Below are 20,599 nucleotides of genomic sequence, written 5' to 3' on the forward strand. Positions count from 1 at the left end.
TGGAATCATTGAAAACATCAATCACAATAAAAACTGGACTTTGCTGTATGTGTTACACACACACACACACACACACACACACACACAAAATATGTATATTATGAAGCCTGCATGAAAGGGGACAGATTTGAATTCTAGTTTACATGCCTAATAATCACATGAATGTAACTTTACATTGAAAGAGACAGACGAATGGTCCAATCTCAACTCTGGCACTTACCTGTAATTTTCCTTAAACAGTGGCAATGGGAACTACTTCATACAGAGTCTCCATTTAGTTTAATTACCTTTATGTCCTACAAGTTCTTAGCCCGAGCCTGGCACACAGCTGCCTTTTATTTTTCCAACAGCCTAAACAGCAAAACGCATTCTGTTTAGGCTAATTGTTCCAAGCATCAAAGGCAGAATATTCCAGTTTAAAAGAAAAGAAAAAAGCATAGCTAGTCCTCTAACAGGGTCATGCTATGATCTGAACAGACAACTTGGAAAATGAACTTGTAGTAGCCCCGGCTGCCTAATGAGCTAAGAGTGTTCATGAGTTACCATGATATCCAGGAGAAACAAAATTAACAACACTCCAAATAAAATCACCTCAGAGGTGACATACCAAGTTTTTCAATAAAATATTTTAATCATGGAAAGGAAGTAACTTAGATAAAATTCCTTTTCTCCTGCTCAGTGAAATCCTGAATATTCTACATCTTAACTTTTTTGTTTGTTTGGTGATTTGGTTTTTGAGACAAGGCAGTCTTGACTAAGTTTTGCTGTGTAGACCAGTCTGGCCTGAAATTCACAAAAATATATGTGCCTATGCTGAGGTTGAGGGAATTCACCACCACACCCAGCTTAGTAGTTTAAAGATTTGTTTTTCTTTCCCATTTACAATGTATATCTGTGGGGTGTAGGGGGCCTAAGGGGGAAGGAAGAGGGCGTCAGATCCTCTGGAGCTGGGTGTGAGTATTGAACTGAATTCTGGTCCTATGAAAGAATGAGTCCTCTTAACCACAGAGGCATACCCCCCGCCCCCGGCCCCTGTCCCAGGCAGTTTCAACATGAAGATTCAAAAGCAGATCTATGCGATGTGATGCCAGTGTGCAGACCTTGACAACCTGCAGAATGATGTCCTATACCCTTCTCTCATAGACATGTACATGGCTGCCTGGAAGCTCTTTGGAACTCAGTCATCCTCCTTACCCTTATCCAAAGATGTGTCTTTGGATCCTTTGTATCCTTGGCATCTGCCAAGGATAGATGAAAGTGTTCTAGAACCAATCCCTGTATGCCACACTGGCTTCTTTCCATTCGTGCATATTTATCACAGAGCTTAATTTATTAATTAACTACAGTAGGTGACTAATAATAATAAATAGAACAATTGTAACAACATATTATATTTATACAAGAGCAATGCCCCCTGCCAACATCTTATTGAACTCTTCTCACCCTTCTTGCAGTGTTGTGAAGTATTAGATGAATCTTTGCTCATATATTTGCTTGGGCATAAAGGAGTAATCCGGGGAATGGAGGGTGGCGTATGCTTTGGCCAATTACCAACTACTTCACTAAAAGGAGGGCAGAGCTCACAAAGGGCTTTATTTTTGCCAAAATGTCTAAAAGCAGTATTTCTAAATTAGATCTAGCATGCAATGGTAATTAAAATGTCTGGACTGCTAAGATAGCAGAGTAAAGCAGCTGCCAGGACACTTGTCATTACAGAATAATGTCGTTGAGATTAGCACCTCTAAACAACACGATGTCCGCTTATTACTAGTAACAAACATCTCTCTAGAGATCACCATGGTTACCTTCATCCTTTCCAACATTCCCTGACACCACGCACTGAACAGATTTTTAAATTAAAAATTTAAATGGTTACAAAATATAAAGAAAACTTATACAATGGGCCAATAGTATTATCCCCCTTGGTGAAGAAACTACAATTTAACACTACATTGTTTGATATTTAATCTCAACTATCCTGGACAACTTTTGAAAAGTAAACTATCAATACCAATGAGCCACTGCCCAAAAGCCAAGCAAATTTATCAGCAAATTTTATAAAATTAAGATGCAAAACAAAGGCAGTTTGTTATGACTTTAAGCATTGTTAGGAATAAGAAATTCTAATAATTCAGTCTTATATAATTATTGATACATATTAGCAAGAAACAACAATTAAGAGTAAGAATTGTAATAATTCCTTTGGGAGCTCAGAGTTTCTTTAATTGAATGCCAAAGCCTTGATAGGGGTAGGGCAGTTACTGTAGAGAGAAGTAATGCTGTCAGCCAGGCTGGGGAGGTGGGGAGGACCCCAAACCCAACTTCAGAAGCCACAGTGGCTGTTAAGTGACCTTGTGTCCCCACTGCAAAACTGCCGACAAGCTTTTGTCTCAGGATGGAAAAGCTATTGAGAACGCCATCAAAAGTTCCACGAGATTAAGAGTTTCATGGACATGTGCAGTCCCTTATCCGATCGTTTTTCAATGTTTACGTTATGAAAAGTTTCAACTAGACAGACGAGTGCAAAGAGTAATACTATGAACATCTGTGAGCCCACAAGCAAGTGACAGATTCGTAATGCTTAGACTGAGTCGCCATAGGCCCTTTTGAATGATAAATAATGACATAGGAAAATAAAACTATAGCGGTAACTCTCCCCACTTCCGTCCTCCTGCCTGCTAGCATCCTGTACCAGCCTGAGTGCTTTCGTTCCCTCTGTAAATAGCATCAGACTGTACACATCAGTCTACAGTTTGTTCATCCCCGGCCTTTTTATTTCTGAAAATGATCCGTGTTGACACAAGCACATTTAGTTTATTTATTTTTAATTACTACATACAGTTTATTGCACAATTACAGCATGTGTTATTTTATTCCCTGAATGACAGGTTAGGTTGTTTGTTTGCTTTTAATTTTCCCTAATCTAAAAGACACAGAAATGAGCAACATTCTTATCTGTGTCCCGTTGCACACCTCCTCTGGCTCCTCAAGGCACGGCTTCCCGAGGCACTGCATTGCAGACTGCACACATCCGCAGCACTGCCAGGCTTTGCCAGCTCTTCTCCACGGTGATCTAACCCAAACAGGAGTCCCAGCTCAGCCTGCACAAAGCCCCAGGTTTGATCCCAACATCAAAAAAAAAAAATAAAATAAAATCTGAAAATCCTCCCAAAGTCATCAGACTAAACAACTCCCTAACGATTGGCACCTGGAGTTTGAGAAGGTCTATTTCTCTACAACTCCATTCTCAACTGAGATGGCCAGATCCTCTGCTTTGCCTACCCAGTGACTGTGAGACACCACGGTGAGGCTGAGAATCCCTGCATTTCACTGGCCACCAAATCCTTCCCTTCCGTGCATGGTCTGACTGCACCGCTGGTAATGTGACTTAAGTTCTCAAGTTCCACACTAGCAAATGGAGACAATAGCAGCCCCTCTTGAAGATGGTCTAGAGCCGATTTTTAAGAGCCATTATTCCAGTGCTATAACATCAATCACACACACATGTACTAACTATTACTGGGCCAGCTGGATGACTTAGTAAGTAAAGATGCTTGCCACCAAACCTGACAAGTTTCATCACTTGGATCCATACAGTGGGAGGGGAGAACTGGCACATACTAGCATCATTGTGTTTATGTCTGTGAATAAGGAGGTGGGACATAAAGTGGTTCTGTCATTTCTCCCAAGTTTATAGGCTTCTCTGGATGATGACTGCAAGACTCAGAGAAAGGACTCTTTGCAACCCCTCTTGCGTAATCAAGCTAGTGCCCCAAGATAAGAAGCCATACTGTTTCTGGTATCCATTCAGGAAAAGTGCAGTCAGCAATCCAAGGTATTACGTAACTAAACCTCAGTCCACAGGGGACTGCCACCTTGCTTGTGACAGGATCATTACCTTGTATCCCAGTGATTGTTACGTCACAGAATGAAGGAAACCCTGAAGAACAGGGTGGTGGAGGCTGACAGGGACGTGTGTGCTCAAGTATTTCCTGGAATGGACATCCAGCCAGGCCTTCGTAAGTTTCCCTAGTCCCGAGATGATTCCATTTCTCTGAAGGGCTATACGATCTTGAATATGCAAATGGAAAGGCAGTCATAGCATTTATCAAAGGACTAAGTCCTGTGTTATAAAAAGTAGTAATCAAAGGAATATTGAATCTGGGAGTGGTGGCACACACATTTAATCCCAATACTCTGCAGGCAGAGGCAGGCAGGTCCCTGTGAGTGTAAGGTCAGACTGGTCTACAAACAGAGTTTCAATTGAACCAGGGTTACACAGCAAAACCCTGTCTCAAAGAAACAAAGTACATTGAGCAGACATTATGGGGCACATCTACCTTCCCCCAACACAGAGAGCTGAGATAATAGCATTTCAAATTTGATGTGGGCTCGAAGTACACATCTATAGATCCAATCTAATATAGAATTCATAGTGAGGCCTAGTCCTAAAAAAAAAAAAAAAAACCAAAGATGTATGATCTGTCTAGACTCGTACATATTTAATGTGCTATGATCAATTCCCTCCAGATTTTCACCACTTGCATCTGATCTTTCCTAGGTGGATGGCCGTGCTTGCCTTTGCGCCCTGAGCTGGTGGAGTTAGGAAACGTTCAGAGCCGCTTGCCAGACCTATCGAGTCATCCTGACTTCAGCACCTTCTGGGGACTGGCAGGGACCTTCTCAGATGTGCTTTCATATCAGCTACGGCTGGTGATTACTATTCCAGGTCATCAGTTTCAACCGGACTCGGACACCAGAAACTCCTCAGTAACTACACTCTCCTCTCCAGGGTTGACTTGAGACTCAGCTGCAGCCCAAATATAATTAGACAGCCTTCTGAGACCATCTAGGTGCAAGACTTTCCTCCTCGCACCAGTGCCAAGTTTCCACGTTCAAGAACTTAAACGGCCATATAAAATGCTCTGGCAAGGATGAGTAAGTAGACACTGTAATGGAAAAGTAACTGTGTTTTTATTTAGAGCACTTATTTTAACAAGAGGTTTCTTTCTAACTATTATTAAATTGCAATAAAAATAAATTAAATCCCGAGAGTTTACAAAGACATTCTGTTTTGAAAAATAATAATAATTATAATTATAATAATAAACGAACACTCTCCTGGAGAGTATTTATTTTGCAATGCCATTAAGTTGGTGCAAGGTCCTCGTCAGAGTCCTACTGAATCCGAATGCTGATTCTGAATCTGCCACACTTACTGTGAAGAGACACCATTTGCAGGTCTCCAACAGCTAAAACACTAGGCGCTGATGGGTCAGTCGCCTGGAAATTCCTTCAGCCCTTAGTCCCCTTTTTCTCCTGTCCTGTTGCTTCCAGGAGACGTGCGCTTGTAGCAGGATGCCTTGTGAGAGTTCAGTAAAACACCTGTGGTTTTAGCAACTTCATGGATAGAGAGAAGGATGCTGGCTAATCCAGCTGTGAGCTCATCTCAAGAGACACTCTAGAAACAGCTGCTCCACCCAAGTGAAGTGGCAAGCACGTACTTCCTAAGATGCATGCATCTCCTATCATCCAAATCCTTGCAGCCCTTCAACCATATTCCAGGCAAGAGTTGGTAAACTGGCTCACCCATGAAACTACAAAATTTTACTCCAGGACAGGACAAAGGGCAATAGTGGGAGAGCTGGCTCCACCACTCCCTCCTAAGGCCGCAGGCCGAGTAGAGATGAGCGAAGCTTGGGCTGTCTGAGCTGCCTAAATTTTCATCTGTTCTTGCTCCTGCAGGTGTCTGAGCATTGAATGAGATAGACACTCAAAATGCCTTGGCTATGACATTCCCTCAACCCCTTACTCTGCCATGAATGTTAAGGATGGGCAGTACCAGGCTCCAGGGGATTTAAGGTGCCTAGCATGAATCTGGGTAGAATTGATGTTAGCTGTTTATTGTCTGTTTATTTCTGTACAACAACATGCTCTAAGATACCCTGTGGTACAGGGCTGAGGCTGAATAACCTCAAGACTTAACAGAAATCCACTCTTTCTCTTTTCTCTTACTTTCTCCTCTTTTCTTTCTAATCTTGCTTTAAACAACTATTTTAAGTTCTCACTGCTTCTCATATAGACAGCTGGGAAACCTGCAATATGCTAAAATTAACTTTACACTGTCTATGCTTTAATTACTAATTCAGTCTACCAGCCCAAAGAAATAAATAGCTTGCATACTTGTAAGGCGTTGGCCTTATAAATGAGCATATATATTCCAAGCAAATATAAATATTTGTTTAATTAAATTATCAAATTCAATGATGTCAAGGACTGCAGACATTGGTGGAGGAATTTTAACTCTGAGCAAAATTTCTAATCCTTTTTCCATCTGTGATTAGGAAAATCGGCAGCAGCAGAGACTGGGCTCGTAAATGATTCATAAGCTCTTAAAGCCAATTCCCGAGGAACCCCTCACACCACAATGTAAAAAGAGAATTGTAAAACTTAAGAGGTGGTAAGTCACCAGCTCCTCTTGGGATACACTCTGACTGTGAGCAAGTTCCTTGTGGAGCTGGGTGTCCCTCAGTGTGTTCACCCTTCAAATGGGAGCAGGAGAGAGCCGTGGAAGTAACCGCTAAGAAAAGCCTGCTTGCCTCTGGCAGCATTGATAATGACCACCGTTTTCCCAGACCCTGATTTATGGTTCTCCATTAACATTCCAGGGCCTGATTCTCAAGTTCCCAATATGCTACAGGATTTGGTCTCCAAATAAAAGAGCTGAAATTTGGGGGAATCGGTACAGGCTGCTTCATGAAGCACTTGCGATCTACAACACATGTCTGGGCCTTCTTTAGCTTTTCACTGCTATGACATCCAGTCTTTTTGATAAATGTGCCCAAGGACACCACCCCAAAGAACTCGTTTCTCATAGACCCACCAGAGGATAAAATGTTCTCAATGCCACCTCCTAAGATAATCATCCTGTCCAAAATGCCCCTTTTAATTGGTTGACTGTCCCCTGGGTGTGACTGCACCCAGGGAGTTTATCCAGGGTGTGTAACCAAGATACAACAGTCTTCCTGATTTCTGAGAATCCTGACAAGAACAGTGATATAAAAAGTAAATTGAACTATGTCAAAACAGTAATGTGGCGCTGTGACTTTGCAACAGATAGATAGATAGATAGATAGATAGATAGATAGATAGATAGATAGATTTTCCACTTGGGAAGATTGGAAGATTAACCTCCCGGCCCCTGCCAGCTCCAACACTGTGGGCAGACCTAAAGGATTGACACTAAAAAAAATCACAGACAGATTCAGTAGACCATCCTGCCCAAGAGGGAAAAAAGAGCCAGACTATACAGATTCTACTGGAATAATGAAAAGTTGCATGTTGTAAAAGTGTCCAAATATCTGTATTCTCTTCCCACAGACAAGCATGAAGAACTATAAGATCACTCTAAGAACAAAAATTAATTATAATAGTGTAGGTTTGTTTATCAATAATCTCACAGGAAAACCCTTGGGGTAAACTGTTGCATGCTTGTGTTTGTGAAACAAGTTACCTGCTTCCTCTGAACACTCCTCGAATGTAGAAATTCTAACTACTTCTGAAAGATTTAAACAGAAGTCAAAGCTTCCAAAAACTGAAGTGCCCGTGGCTTTGCAATCTAGCCCAGTGGGAGGAGCCAGGTTTACTCAATGACTTTGGGGTTACTGATGACCCAAAACAGACAACATCAGCATACCCCAAAAGCCGTGCTGTGTTTATAAAATAGTAACGTGTACATCGTTTGGGTAAACTTTGAGTCGCTGACACCATTCTAATATTCAAGACACGATTTCTGACTTCCAACTGGCAATCTGTTTTCATTTTGTCTGGGGATTACTGTTATCAGATTTAAAGATAAGACGTACGAGTCACATACTCATCTAAGTTAAAAAAAATATTTATACCTCACTGAGGACGTGAGTGGTAAACTTTGTTTAAATGGAGGCTTACTTTAGTTTGTTGGGTATATTTTTTTTTAATTTAATGATAAACTTTCCTTTAGTTTGACTTAAAAAGGATTCTCTTTCTCAGTATCAATTCTCTTTCTCTGATTTAGGAGAAACTACTGGGGAAAAAAAAACATTTAGAAGTCACTCTGTAAGAGTAAAACTGCTGTGTTTTCAATAAAGGCCTGTTAAGATGAACACTACTTTTCTAATGATGAGTGTTCCACCAAGGGGAGAATGTTTAGTAATGAATTACTGCCAGGTGATTATCTGACTAATGAGAAAGATTTCCATTCCTCTGTTTACTTAAATACACACTCTACTGCCTGGGGAGATTTGATATCATGCATTGCCACTTGGATTACTAAATCTAGCAGCACGGACTGCTTAATTAGGTGGAAGTCTTCTAAATGTGGCTTTTGTTCCACCCTATCCTTCGTGCTTATTGAACACACTGGTCAACAGTAGAGCAGACTGTGGAGAAATTTTTAGTCTCCGTTTTCAGCATTCTGCCTGACCAAGTTCACTTCTGTCACAGTTACTTAAGTTGGTGAGGTGTGCAAACTTTAAAAATGAGAAAATTGGTCACTTTAATTCCAGTGTAAGTTTCCACTTGTTTTGAATTTCTCCGACAGTGTTTCGGCCACCTAGGCTGCACATCTGTCCCTATCCAGAAAAATGCATTACTGTTTTGCTTTAGATATCAGCAACTCCAGTTTTAATATTTTTTAATTAATTTTTAAAAGATTGTAGCTATCTTAGCTAAGGGTTTGGTTTTTTTTTTTTTTTTGACCCTGCTTTGGACAGTTAAAAAGTACAAGACAGCTTTGAAAGCCTAAAACCCCAGAGAAGTCTCTAATGGGCTTCCTATGAGCTCATACACGCAAGGCTTTCTCTGTAACCGTAAACCCACTGAAGGCTTACGATCTGGAAGTATCAACTATTGTAGCCAGTTTTTATGAGTTTAATTCCACTAGCAAATCCTACTTTCTATATTTTAAGTCTCAACTACAGCAAATCAAGCACATTTTGAAAGAAACGATCCAGGGGAAGAATGGAAAAAGAAGGCAAGAAAACCACCGCAAATAACCTCTCCTGCCACAAACCAAGAACTTCTAGGAACACAGGACAAGCCTGCGACCATGTCAACTCACCTTTATTACTCACAAAACTGCCTTTGAATCATTGCAGTGTGCCTGTTTGATTTCCCACCCAAGGTTCCATAAATCACGGAACTAGCCTGGACTGACTATGTGAAAACTTTCTGGGCCTTTTTCTCCCTCTCTTTTTCCAGCGTGTTTTCTTGCATGACCCAACTCTGTGACTGCCACAAGCCATGGAAAGTGGCCTTAGAATTACAACAAAGCCCCTGAAAGTCAGCAGGTACCACACAGGACCCTGGGTCCCTCAGGAACTGAACCTTTCTTCTGGGTAGCGACTCAACGATGAGAATTGTCACAGGGGGGAAATGTCCCCATTGGGATTTGTATTGTTGTGGCAAATAAATGTTCTCAAAGAGAAGATTTAGCCTACTTCTCCAGCCCCAAACATTCACAGATGACTCATTGGAGACTCTACATATAGAGCAGACAGAATGCCAGCAGGGTGAGCATCTATCTTGTTTTTCAAATCTCTTTAATGTATATCTTGATTATTTTCTTGTTCATAAAATTCAGTATTACAAGGCTTGTTGTGGGATATCAAGTCTAAAACTACCTTGCTGAAAGAAGTGTAATATTCATTTTATGGCCAAATGTAGGAGTTTGGCCATATGTAGGAGGAAAAACCTCTCCCATATTTATTATTTAGATTTAGTGACTAGCTTGGCTGGACCGTGGGATTCCAAGTATGACATTTAGCAGCTTTTTATCCCCGAAGTTCAGAAAAGAAGTCTTTGAGAACCACTGCAGTGAGCACACACTTCCATTTTTCAAAGTATAATTTCGTGAGCTTGTTTCATGGCAGTCATGCAGCAAGCACAGAACCAAAGGCCCAAAGCACTTGTTTGCTCTCAGCGGAAAGCACAGTCAAGAACTCCCTTGAAAATATTAAGCTACACCTAACTTTTCTGTAGCCTGATCCCCATCTGCCAGGGAACTTTGAAACCCAGAGCTTCTCTAAATGTACACACACCCTGTTTTAAATGTCTTTGGGTTGATTTTCTATGTATCTACTTTTTCAATGTAATTACTAAATTCTCTGTTTCCTTCCTATTGGTCTAGTTTTTGTGGACAGAGGAAACCAGGTTTGAGGGATTTTTTTTTTTTTTTTACTGTTACTAGTGTTGGTTTTAGTCACTTAAAATAAACAAGGGGTTTACCCTCTCTGCTTGTGTCAAAACTCAGCACAGCCCAAAACTACTTTCCTGAGGGCAATCATTTAAGTAAAGTTTGATGTAGTCACAAGTTTATTTTGAATCCCATGAAACCGATTTACCTGTAAAATTACAAAAGAGGCCGGGCGGGCAATCTAACTCTAGGTGAAAGATAAGACCACCAAATTAAAGTTGAAACTGACAAGCTCACTGCGTGAAACCACCTAGGCACGGAATCTGTTCGAGTGTTTGAAGTTTCTCACTAAAACCCCCGGTAGTGCCAGGGAGAGAGAAGCTTTCTCCAAGAAGCCAGGACAGTTATGCTACATTGGCGCCTCACTCCAAGGACCACTTGGTCTTAACTCATCTCCCATCCAGGGAGCAGTACCTGCCCAGGCCCGGTTGCAAACGCTTTTGAATGTCCACCACTGGCGGGCGAGTCTGTTCTCGCAAGGAAGCAGGAAAAGAATCCCTTGATCCCTCTGGCTCTCAGGTTGGAAAGCAGAGGAGACCGCACACGGTACAGCAGCCCACTATATCGCCCAGCGGTTGTCTTACCGGTACAAGAGTGCAGGGGCTTGGGTCGCACCACCAGCGATGGGCACACAGAGTAGAGGGAAAGTTTCTCAAAGTAGTCGCAGGTCTCCTTGGAGAGGATCTCATCGATCATGAAAGTCTTGTAGCGCCGCCTGGCTGCTTTGAGCTGGCCGGGTGAGCTCAGCCTCAGTTCCGCGTGGCAGTGCATGGTGAGCCGGGACCAGAGCCTGGCGACCTGAGCGCGGCGAGCGCCTGGCCGTCCGGGACCGCAGGAGGTGGCTCGCAGGCTGGGGCCTGAGCCCCGCTCCTCGGCAGCCAGAGGGGCGGCGGGGCCCGGGGAGGCGCGCAAAGCAGAGAGGGCACGGGCGCGCCTGCTGCGTCTACACCCACCCGCAGAGCAGCATCTTTGACTACTGCCTTTTTGGGACACCGCAGCTGTCAATCAGCGCGCACTTCCTGCAGGGCCAGGTGCGGAGCGCGAGCCGAGGGGCGTCGGCCGCTACCCCGCCCCTGCGCGCCCGTGCGGCTGGGGTGCTGACCTGCGCACCCCGGGTCCGACCGCTCTTGCCCGCTGCCTCCCGCCGATCCGAGAGTCGAGCGCTCCCCAGGCTGGCTCTATTTTAAGACACTCGCTCCGGTTCTCCTCTCCCCCTCCCCCAGCTCCAGGTGTGTGTACGGGTGTGTGCGCGCGCCCGTGTGTGTGTGCACGCGCAGGACTGCCGGCGCGCGCCTCCTTCTCCAGGGACTCAGGAGTCTAGCCGCCACTTTTCGAGTCGCGTCGCCCCTCTGTCCTCCCTTAGCGCCAGTCCTGCTAAAGGGGGCACCGCTCCCGCCCCTCCGCCCCTGCAACCCTATAGGCAGCTATGTCCACACCTCTTGCCACAAAGCAGGGCATCTTCATCCAGAATCGCGAAGCTCCGGGCTCCAGAGCCCGCGCTTCCCGACGACCACCGAGCCTCACTTGTCCCCGCTGGACCATTTCCCTAAACCACAGTGTCCTCTCTCAACCCAGCCCACAGCTCCCAAGCCCGCGCTGCAACCGTGCGCTCCCGAGGTGGGGCATTTGCTCCAAGGTTGCAAACTTGATTGCAACCCCAAACTACAAATGAATTTAGCACACTCCGTTACCCCAATTATAAACTAGGGTAGTAATGTGGTGTGTGTGAGTGTGTGTTTAAATTCTGTTCATACAACGGTTTTCTTTGCCAGAAAGGGCCAAAACAGCGGGATCGCGACGTGCCCGTGGCCCTTCCAAAGTTAGACCAAATTCTGGCTTTTCCTAGCGCCCAATCCCGGTTTCCATTCCGGGGCATAACACACTTCTGGTATTGGGTTTGCCTCTTTCTTCCTAGCGTCCTAATCTCAGAATCTGTTCCTACCAACGTCTGTACGAACTTTGTTCCTAACCACAATCCTTGCGTAGAGCGTCCGGCCCGCGCCTAAGCGCCTAGGACAGCTCCTGCTGTCAGTGACTCTTACGGCCGGCCGGCCGTGGGAAACGACCTCCGGGTGCACTCCCAGCCCCCAAGACTGTGCCCCTGAAGTTGTGTGCGCAAGCTGGAAAAGAAACGGACACCAGGTTCACAGAATCTGGGACAAAACAGCCGATGGTGTTTGCCTGATGCTCGCACAGTGCGGCTGATCCTGGGTCTCGGGAGTGTTGTGCGTGGCTACGCGCTCCGAGCATGGTTAGCCACGGAAGCAAGTCGGGACGCGCACCTGGGCCGGTGGTTAAACTCGCTAAGGAACAAACTTGCTGAACTAATGATTAAACACTTAAAGAAAATAGGCATTAATAGACTGAATCATAGTCGAGCGTTTGCTGTGGGCATCAGCTCGTGTTAATGATCGTTATTTCTCGTGTGTCTGCCTCTGCCTGATTTCTCTTTCCTTCTTAACTCTTGAGATTGCTTTTATTTCTGCTGTACCAGACATAGGTGACCAGCACTGCAACTAGGTACCCCAGAGGCTGTGTTCCTTGCCTTTATCCCTGGACTCTGTGGACTATCTGCTGTGGAGGACGGAGGGCCTAGGACCTGTCGGGGCGCTGCCACCGGTCGCCTTGACCCGCTGCGCGACGAGCCAGGGACCCAGCGCAACACTCGCTGTCGAGGCAATCCTGAGGCGCTGCTCTCTTGAGCCACCCGTACAGTGCCATGCCGCACCGTAGGCAGCCACGAAGAAACTAAGTGCTTGGCGGGAATTGAGTCTGACCGAGGCGACAGGGAGACCGGCTTGAAGCGCTCGGAGCCCGGCATCCGAATGGCCTCAGGGCCGGAGCTTGAGAGTGCCGCTGGCTTAGGCTAGCAGGTTCCGCAGTGGTCGCGCGGAAGGCTTGCGCTCTGGGTCTCACTGTCGGGAACCCTGTCTCTGTCCTGCACTCCTGTCCTTCAACCTTTTTTCTTTCTTTCTCTTGGCTCTTCCCTCTTTTTTACCCCTCTCATTTCTCCCTTTCCCTCGTTGATACTCGCCTTTGGGGCTTCTAAGTTTGCACTCCTTTTTCTCTTTCCTTACTTCTGCCCTTCGTTCCGTTCTTCCCCCCCGACCCCCACCCCATAACGCGTGCTTGTTTCTTTTTCTTCTTTCCTTTCTTTTCTCCCTCTTCACCTTTTCTCTCTCCAAAGAGAGTGGCATTTGTGAACCTGTACCCAGGGAAGCTCGTAGACAGACCCAGTGCTTGAACTCCTAGCCCAGCCTGCAGGAATGGACTGGCCCCGTGACAAGTCTTTCCAAGAGGGGCCTCTTTCTGTCGTCTTACTGTTCCCTTCTTCCCATAGAGCCTCAGGCACAAAATTCACTTAAACTCTCCTGTCGATTTGGCTTGAAAGCTAGTGAATTTTGATAGCCAAAGAAGTAGAGCATCCCCCATCGGTGCCTTACAAACTTTCTCTCTCTTTTTTACACCCCGCCCCCCACTTTCTACTAGTAAGGAAGGGGACTGGAAGAACAAATTAGCGCTGAAGGAAGGAATAAGCAGCCCTGAATCTTGGAGCCTAGAGTCTTTGGCTGTCTGGTATTCGTTCCCTAAACTGACCTTGGCTTTTCATTTCCAAACGGTAATCCTAATTTCTACTTCACAGGGTTGGCCTTTTACAAGCCTTGCCTTTAATTGGAATGCTCTGCCACCCCTCCCCTCTCTTCTTTGCCCAGAAAAACTAGAGACACATCCAAATACAACCTCCTCTCGAGCAGCCTCTCTTCCCTAAGCTTGTCCTTTACTGTTCCTGCCCCTATCCCAGCAGTTCTGTCAGCATGCTCTTTGTTTATTTCACCCGATGGACAGTGAATTCCTGGTGGCCGATGCCTTATTGAACATTATTCACCCCCTACCATCATATAGTGCCTGGCACATGGTCACTTCTCAGTAAATGTGCCATGAACAACACATGATTGTATGGAAGCTCTGGAAACAAAATTCTATAATGTGTTTGATGGAACATCAACTCTTAATTAGTTGTACTAAATTTGTCTTTCTCTTTAAATGAGTCTCTCCCCTTTCCTTGTTAATTTTGAGCTTTGAGCAATGGCATGTAGCCCAATTTCTTTTATTTTCTTTTTTTCCCCCTTCAAGCTTCCCTTTTTTCACCCTCTCTGTGCCACTCTTAGACTGCAAAGCATCCCTACCGGGAGGAAGCACACCCCAGCTGTCAATCACAAAGTGGAACCTTGGTCGGAAGAGTTGGGGGTTTTGTTTCCAAAGTTAATGAAGTGGCTGGAACATGAAACATCTGCCAGAGGGGCTCAAACCTTCTCCAGCTGCTGGAGACTGGCAGACACTCTTCAGTGTCCAGGCATCATACCAGGTCAGTGTCTGCCCTTGCGACCGACCCCGACCGACCGCAGAGGAACACACATGGAGAGAGACAGACTGTTTACACTGAGCAGTGAGCATACAAGGTGAGAAAAATTCACACTCTGAAGGACTGGTTTCCGAGGATCACACACCCACTCCCCAATTTGGCCTCTGATTCCTAAGACAGCTCAGCACAAGAGAAGGGGATTGGAATAAAAACTGGGCTGGGTGACCTGAAAACCAAAGGTTTCCTTCTGATTTTTATCTTCCATTCACCAAGAACTCTTGAAGTTTCATGAAAGGATTTTTCTAACCCCAAATATGACACTTAAATTCCGTTTAGGACCCACCTTGACTCTTAGCTAATGATCCTTTTATAATCTTGATTATACTGCATTCAGGTGTAATTATGACAAAGACACCAGTTCATTTCTCAGCTACCATTTCTTCATAGGGGACCTAGAGGGCAGAAAAGAATTTCTTATAGTCTGGCCACGTGTATTTAATAACTTGTATTTCAGCCAATAAGTTCTGAAATACTTTCAGATATGTAAAAGCAAAATAGGGAAAGCCTTGTAAGTTAATACTCCCCTGGGCCCCAGATTCATGCCAAAACCTCTTGCTGTCTGTGCAGCCCGACCAGGCAGCCTCGAATAACAAGCTAAAGGGAGTATACAAGGAGGTCAGCTTATTTTCTAATGATGATATTAATTTACAAAATTGTGCTCATACACTGCAAGGCACCTTTTAAAGAGAGGCCACAAATGCAATCCACTTGACCAATGAGCTTACAAAGAATGGAGTAGAGCCATCATGCAATTCCTAAAAGCCAAGTTCAAACTGGAAAAAAAAAAAGGCAATAGCTGTATCTATAAAGCACTAAGCATTAATGCCAAGATGAAAAAGTTCAGTAAGTTAGAGAAAGAGTGGATGGGGAAGCAGGGATGTAGGGAGAACTGAGAGGAAAGGAGAGAGGGGAGACTGTGGTCAGAGTATAAAACAGCAGTGATTTTTTATTTTATTTTATTTTTTTTAAGAAAGAGGACTGGAGATACTGCTCAGCAGTTAAGAGCACTGGCTGCTCTCCCAGAGGTCCTGAGTTCAATTCCCAGCAACCACATGGTGGCTCACAACCATCTGTAATGGGATCTGATGCCCTCTTCTGTCATGCAGGCATACATGCAAATGGACCACTCATATATAAATAAATCAATCTTTTTTAAAAGAAAGGAGGAAGGAAAGGAAGGAAAGGAAGGAAGGAAGGGAGAGAGAGAGAGAAAGGAAGGAAGGAAGAAAGGAAGAAAGGAAGAAAGGAAGAAAGGAAGAAAGGAAGAAAGGAAGAAAGGAAGAAAGAAAGAAAGAAAGAAAGAAAGAAAGAAAGAAAGAAAGAAAGAAAGAAAGAAAGAAAGAAAGAAAGAAAGAAAGAAAGAAAGGAAGGAAGGAAGGAAGGAAGGAAGGAAGGAAGGAAGGAAGGAAGGAAGGAAGGAAAGAAAGTTAGTCAATCATCCAGGTAGTTCCAAATTGGAGGAGTTAAGTATATCGATTAAAATTAAAAGATTTTACATTGTGTGTGTGTGTGTGTGTGTATGTGTGTGTGTGTGTGTATGTGTGTGATGATGTTTCATGTATCTAGGATTCTCTTGTAATTACTATGTTGCCAAGGCTGGCCTTGAACTCCAGATCCTCATACATCCAGCTCCCAAATGCTAAGATTATAGAAATACCTGGCTGAGTTTCTCCTTTTTAAGTGTACTGTGCAGATATTTAGACATGTTTCTGGACATGGCTTATGAGTCTCACTTATCCCAACTGGTGTAGCCAGGAAACAAGAAATTGGCTTTATGAAGTTTATCAGAATACTACACCAACACCCTAGAAGCCTGGAGACTCACTAAGGATGCCCCTTTTCCACCTGCTGTCCCTTCACCAAGGACAGACCCTCAAGAAGGCGGCAGCAGCAGTTTCAGACACCCAGTGGTAAGAAGACTTAAACCCTTATATCAGGCCAACGTAGGTTCCATCCCTAGCTCAGACACTAAGTAATTCTCTGACCTCTGGTCTTCAACCCCCTGTGTATAAGGAGAGCCAGTGCAGGTGTCAGGGATGATCTGTGGGACTCCTTGTACCCAACACTTACTCAAGAATCGCTAGTCCCTCTGCCACCTTCGCCTTTTTAATAAAAATACGAGTTTCACCAAACAAAACTTAAAAGGCATAAAGGCTGCCTGTCCTATTCATGGGGCTAGCCTTATATTGTCTCAATGTTCTAAGCCTAGAACCAACCAAGACATTGAGAGAGGGGGACAGAAAGGGAATGTGGCACCACTTGTAGAACACTTGCCTGGGTTCAATTCTCAGTGCCACATTAAACCAGATCTGATACCACATGCCTGCAATGCCAGCTCTGGGGTGATAGAGACAGGAGGGTCAGGGGTTCAAGTTTATCCTTGGTTACAAAGCAAGTTTACAGTCAGCTTGGAATACATAACCCTATTTCAATTTTTTTCTTTTTCTCCCTTCCTTCCTTCCTTCCCTCCTTCCTTCCTTCCTTCCTTCCTTCCTTTCTTTCTTTCTTTCTTTCTTTCTTTCTTCCTTCCTTCCTTCCTTCCTTCCTTCCTTTCTTTCTTTCTTTTTCTTTCTTTCTTGTTCTTGAGACAGGGTTTTCTCTGCACAGCCCTGGCTATCCTGGAACTCACTCTGTAGACCATGCTGGCCTCCAACGTAGAAATCCACCTGCCTCTGCCTCCCAAGTGCTAGGATGAAAGGGGTGTGCCACCACTGCCAGGCTTTCTCTTTCTTTTTTAATGAAATAGAAACGAGGAATAGAGGACAGAATTAAAGTAAAGAAATAGCCTTGGCTGCCTAGAGCCCCTATAAAACCATCTGGCCCTACAACAACAGACTCAGCACACCTGCCAGTATTAACCAGTTTACCCAACACTTTACACAAGACCTCGCCACTTAGGATTCTTATGTTCCATCATGCTGACACTAGGAAACATTTCATCCAAATCATTTCATAAAATATGTTTTTCTCTTCTTGCTTCCAAGTAGTTTTGAATTAGATCTTGTGTGTATTCTCTGTAAGCTTCCTCAATCCGGGGCAAGTAGCCAACCAAGAAAGATGGGTTTCAAAGAGAGCTAGTGGACCATTAGCATTGGTTGTTATCAAATACAGAAAGCTCCTGTGTCAGCCAGCACAGGGAAAGACTGGTGGAGCCAGTCTGCCTTCTGAGCGCATGAAGAAAAACAACACTCACAGAGAGCATTGGGTGATTAAGGAAATCTGCTGGCAGGATTATTAGTGTGCTAATACAGAACAGTATTTACCAAGAACACTGACTGCAATATGCCAATCAAAGACTGTAATGGTCTCTGCACTCCAGGCCCTTAAGAAAGAGGAAGTTTGTACAGAGTCCTGGGCACAGGTGCTAATCACCTCCTTAGGTCTAAGTGCAGAGGGTGTGTGAGAGAGGGAGGGAGGCTGTGTGTGAGTGTTTCTTTCTGGATGTCCACATATGGTCTTGTTTCATTAGATTGTTGTCTGTCTATCCCCTCTCTCCCCTCCCTCTCTCCATCTCTCTATCTCTATCTCTCTCCCCCCCTCTCATCATTCTTATGGTTTGGTTTGGTTTTTCATGAAGAGAGGGAGACCGGGGGGGTGGGGGGAAGGACATTTTAAATTGTATTTATTAAACATTTCAAGATTGTCAAGCAAATTCAAGAGAACTCGCCTGTATATTAGAGGAAATGGAAAGCAAAAGCAAGCAAACAAAAAAGCTGAGCATGCTCAGTAACTAGAAGTTTCACATTTGAAGCATCATTCTGTGGGATTCTCAACCAGTCTCTGCTGACTGTAAATCAATGTAAACCGCTTCCATTTCTAAGATCTATTCATAAGTAACATTCTTTATCATCTGTAGAGATGATCATGTAGCAAATATGCCCAGAGAAAAAAAACAAGAAGGAAAAAGTATGATTTTTCTGGCATGAAACAGCATCATGTGAAATAATCCAAAACCAGAAATGCTAAAGTATCCTACCCTAGAAAATCAGTCAGAGAATCCCGGGATTGTTATATTGTTTTCTCCTCCTCCTCCTCCTCCTCTTCTTCCCCTTCCTTCTCCCCCTTCTCCCCCTTCTCCCCCTTCTCCCCCTTCTCCCCCTTCTTCCCCTTCTTCCCCTTCTTCCCCTTCCTCCCCTTCTTCCCCTTCCCTTCCCCTTCCCCTTCCCCTTCCCCTTCCCCTTCCCCTTCTTCTTCTTCTTCTTCTTCTTCTTCTTCTTCTTCTTCTTCTTCTTCTTCTTCTTCTTCTTCTTCTTCTTCTTCTTCTTCTTCCTCTTCTTCCTCTTCTTCCTCTTCTTCTTCCTCTTCTTCCTCTTCTTCTTCCCCTTCTCCTTCTTCCCTTCCTCCTCCTCCTCTCCCTCTCCTCTTCCTCCTCCTTCTCCTCCTCCTCCTTTTCTAATCAAGCAATGTTTCTGCAGACAAACATTTTACTTAACTTCCAACAGACAGCCTCAGGACAATTTTTCCATTTCTCTGATGTTATGGATTTTCCTTCATTTCTTTCAACATTTATAGGAATGTGAAGACCTAAACAGGCTGCAAATTACCAGAGTAAATGAACAATATGGTGCCAATCTCTCTATTCATTTCAATTATGGAAGCTGACTGCCTTTTTTTAAATGGAATTCAAAGTTATTACAGAACAGAGAACCTCTGATTCCACTGCCAGTCCACATTCTGATACGTTTGCTTAAATCAATTATTGAGTTACTTAGATATGTCTCCAGAAGCTGCCAAAACATCTGGTGGTTTCAATCAGGTCAAAAAGAAATTGTGCCAAGTCGCAGGGGGTGGGGGGAATGGGAATTAGCCTGGTTACTCATTTGTATAGGCAGAACAAGGGGTTGTTTTCTTCCAGTAGACAGTAAGTGGATATAGCTCCATAGGTTTTGGTTTTCTCTTCGGAAGCCAGAATACAGCCCATAATTCCTGAAAGAGGCTGCAATTTTTATCAGTTAATGCTTGCAAAGTTTTCTGACAGATCTTCGGTCCAAAATGTAATGGGTGTGAAGCTGTCTTATTCATGTCTGTGAGACAATTCTGTGCTCATTTGAATTCTGTGTTCTGGAAGTTGGAACCAAGCCAATGGACTGATGCTGTTTGATATTCCCTGAATGCTGAAATAAAATAAAATAAAAGTAGCTGTGCCAGCAATCACAGAACAGTGCCCACGGTGTAACAAAATCCCGAACTTGATTTTCATCAACTAAAGCATATCTATCCAGGGCTCTTCACTGGAACCTTCGAGCACAGAATGCTTCTCTATAGGATCTGGTATAATCTGGGACCAACAGAGAATTTTGATTTCTTCAGCCCTCTCATATGACATCTTCAACAGATACCTGGAATTTCAAATCACTATCTTTATAAATCATGTGGCTACAGCCCCCAGAGAAGGAGAAGGAGAGAGAGAGAGTCCCGAGACCCTGCCATTCTGAGGACACTGTCTTGATTTGCCCTTTCTGTAAGTTACTTGAGGAAGAAATGCCCTGTGATTTGTAGCACTCTATTGAAGATCTGTGTGAGAAATCTGCAAGAGCATACAGAGTCTCCCTTGAAAATACACAGTAGAAAAAGAAAGCATTTTCATATTGATTTGTAACGTTAAGGACAGATTACCTGGCTGTATCTGATTTTTATAGCTTTCTTATCTGCATATAGTTTTAAGCTAAAAGGAAAAGCCAGAGATGATTAGAAACGAGTATTGATATACCGTTCAACATAAACTTTGTATGGAGGTCAGAGGTGACTGTCTTTCCTACTGAATGAATATTCTAGAGCACACAATCACTCACGCTGATGTCTGTGTAGAACTCGCTGGACATCTGTAGCTTAATTGTTCAGAGTTAATTGTTAATGAACTAGTTTTCTGTTTTGTTTTGTCTAATGGATTTCTATCTCCTAAGGAGGAAAAATAGTTCTTTGCTCCAGGGACAATGAAATTC

General features: G+C 44.0%; 1 protein-coding gene across 1 annotated transcript in view; it reads right to left on the reverse strand.

Annotated features, from left to right (window-relative positions):
* Barx2 (BARX homeobox 2) overlaps positions 1-11,402 on the reverse strand; it is a 66,936-nt gene extending 55,534 nt beyond the window's left edge. The window contains exon 1 of the mRNA XM_021173165.2: positions 10,819-11,402. Coding sequence (XP_021028824.1) covers positions 10,819-11,005 — 187 coding nt within the window. The 5' untranslated portion in view covers positions 11,006-11,402. The remainder of the gene's footprint in view (positions 1-10,818) is intronic.
* Between the last annotated feature and the right edge of the window lie 9,197 nt (positions 11,403-20,599).

The sequence above is a fragment of the Mus caroli genome, unplaced genomic scaffold (assembly GCF_978045245.1).
Source record: "Mus caroli unplaced genomic scaffold, Mus_caroli_1 scaffold_11, whole genome shotgun sequence".
Lineage (NCBI taxonomy): Eukaryota > Metazoa > Chordata > Mammalia > Rodentia > Muridae > Mus > Mus caroli.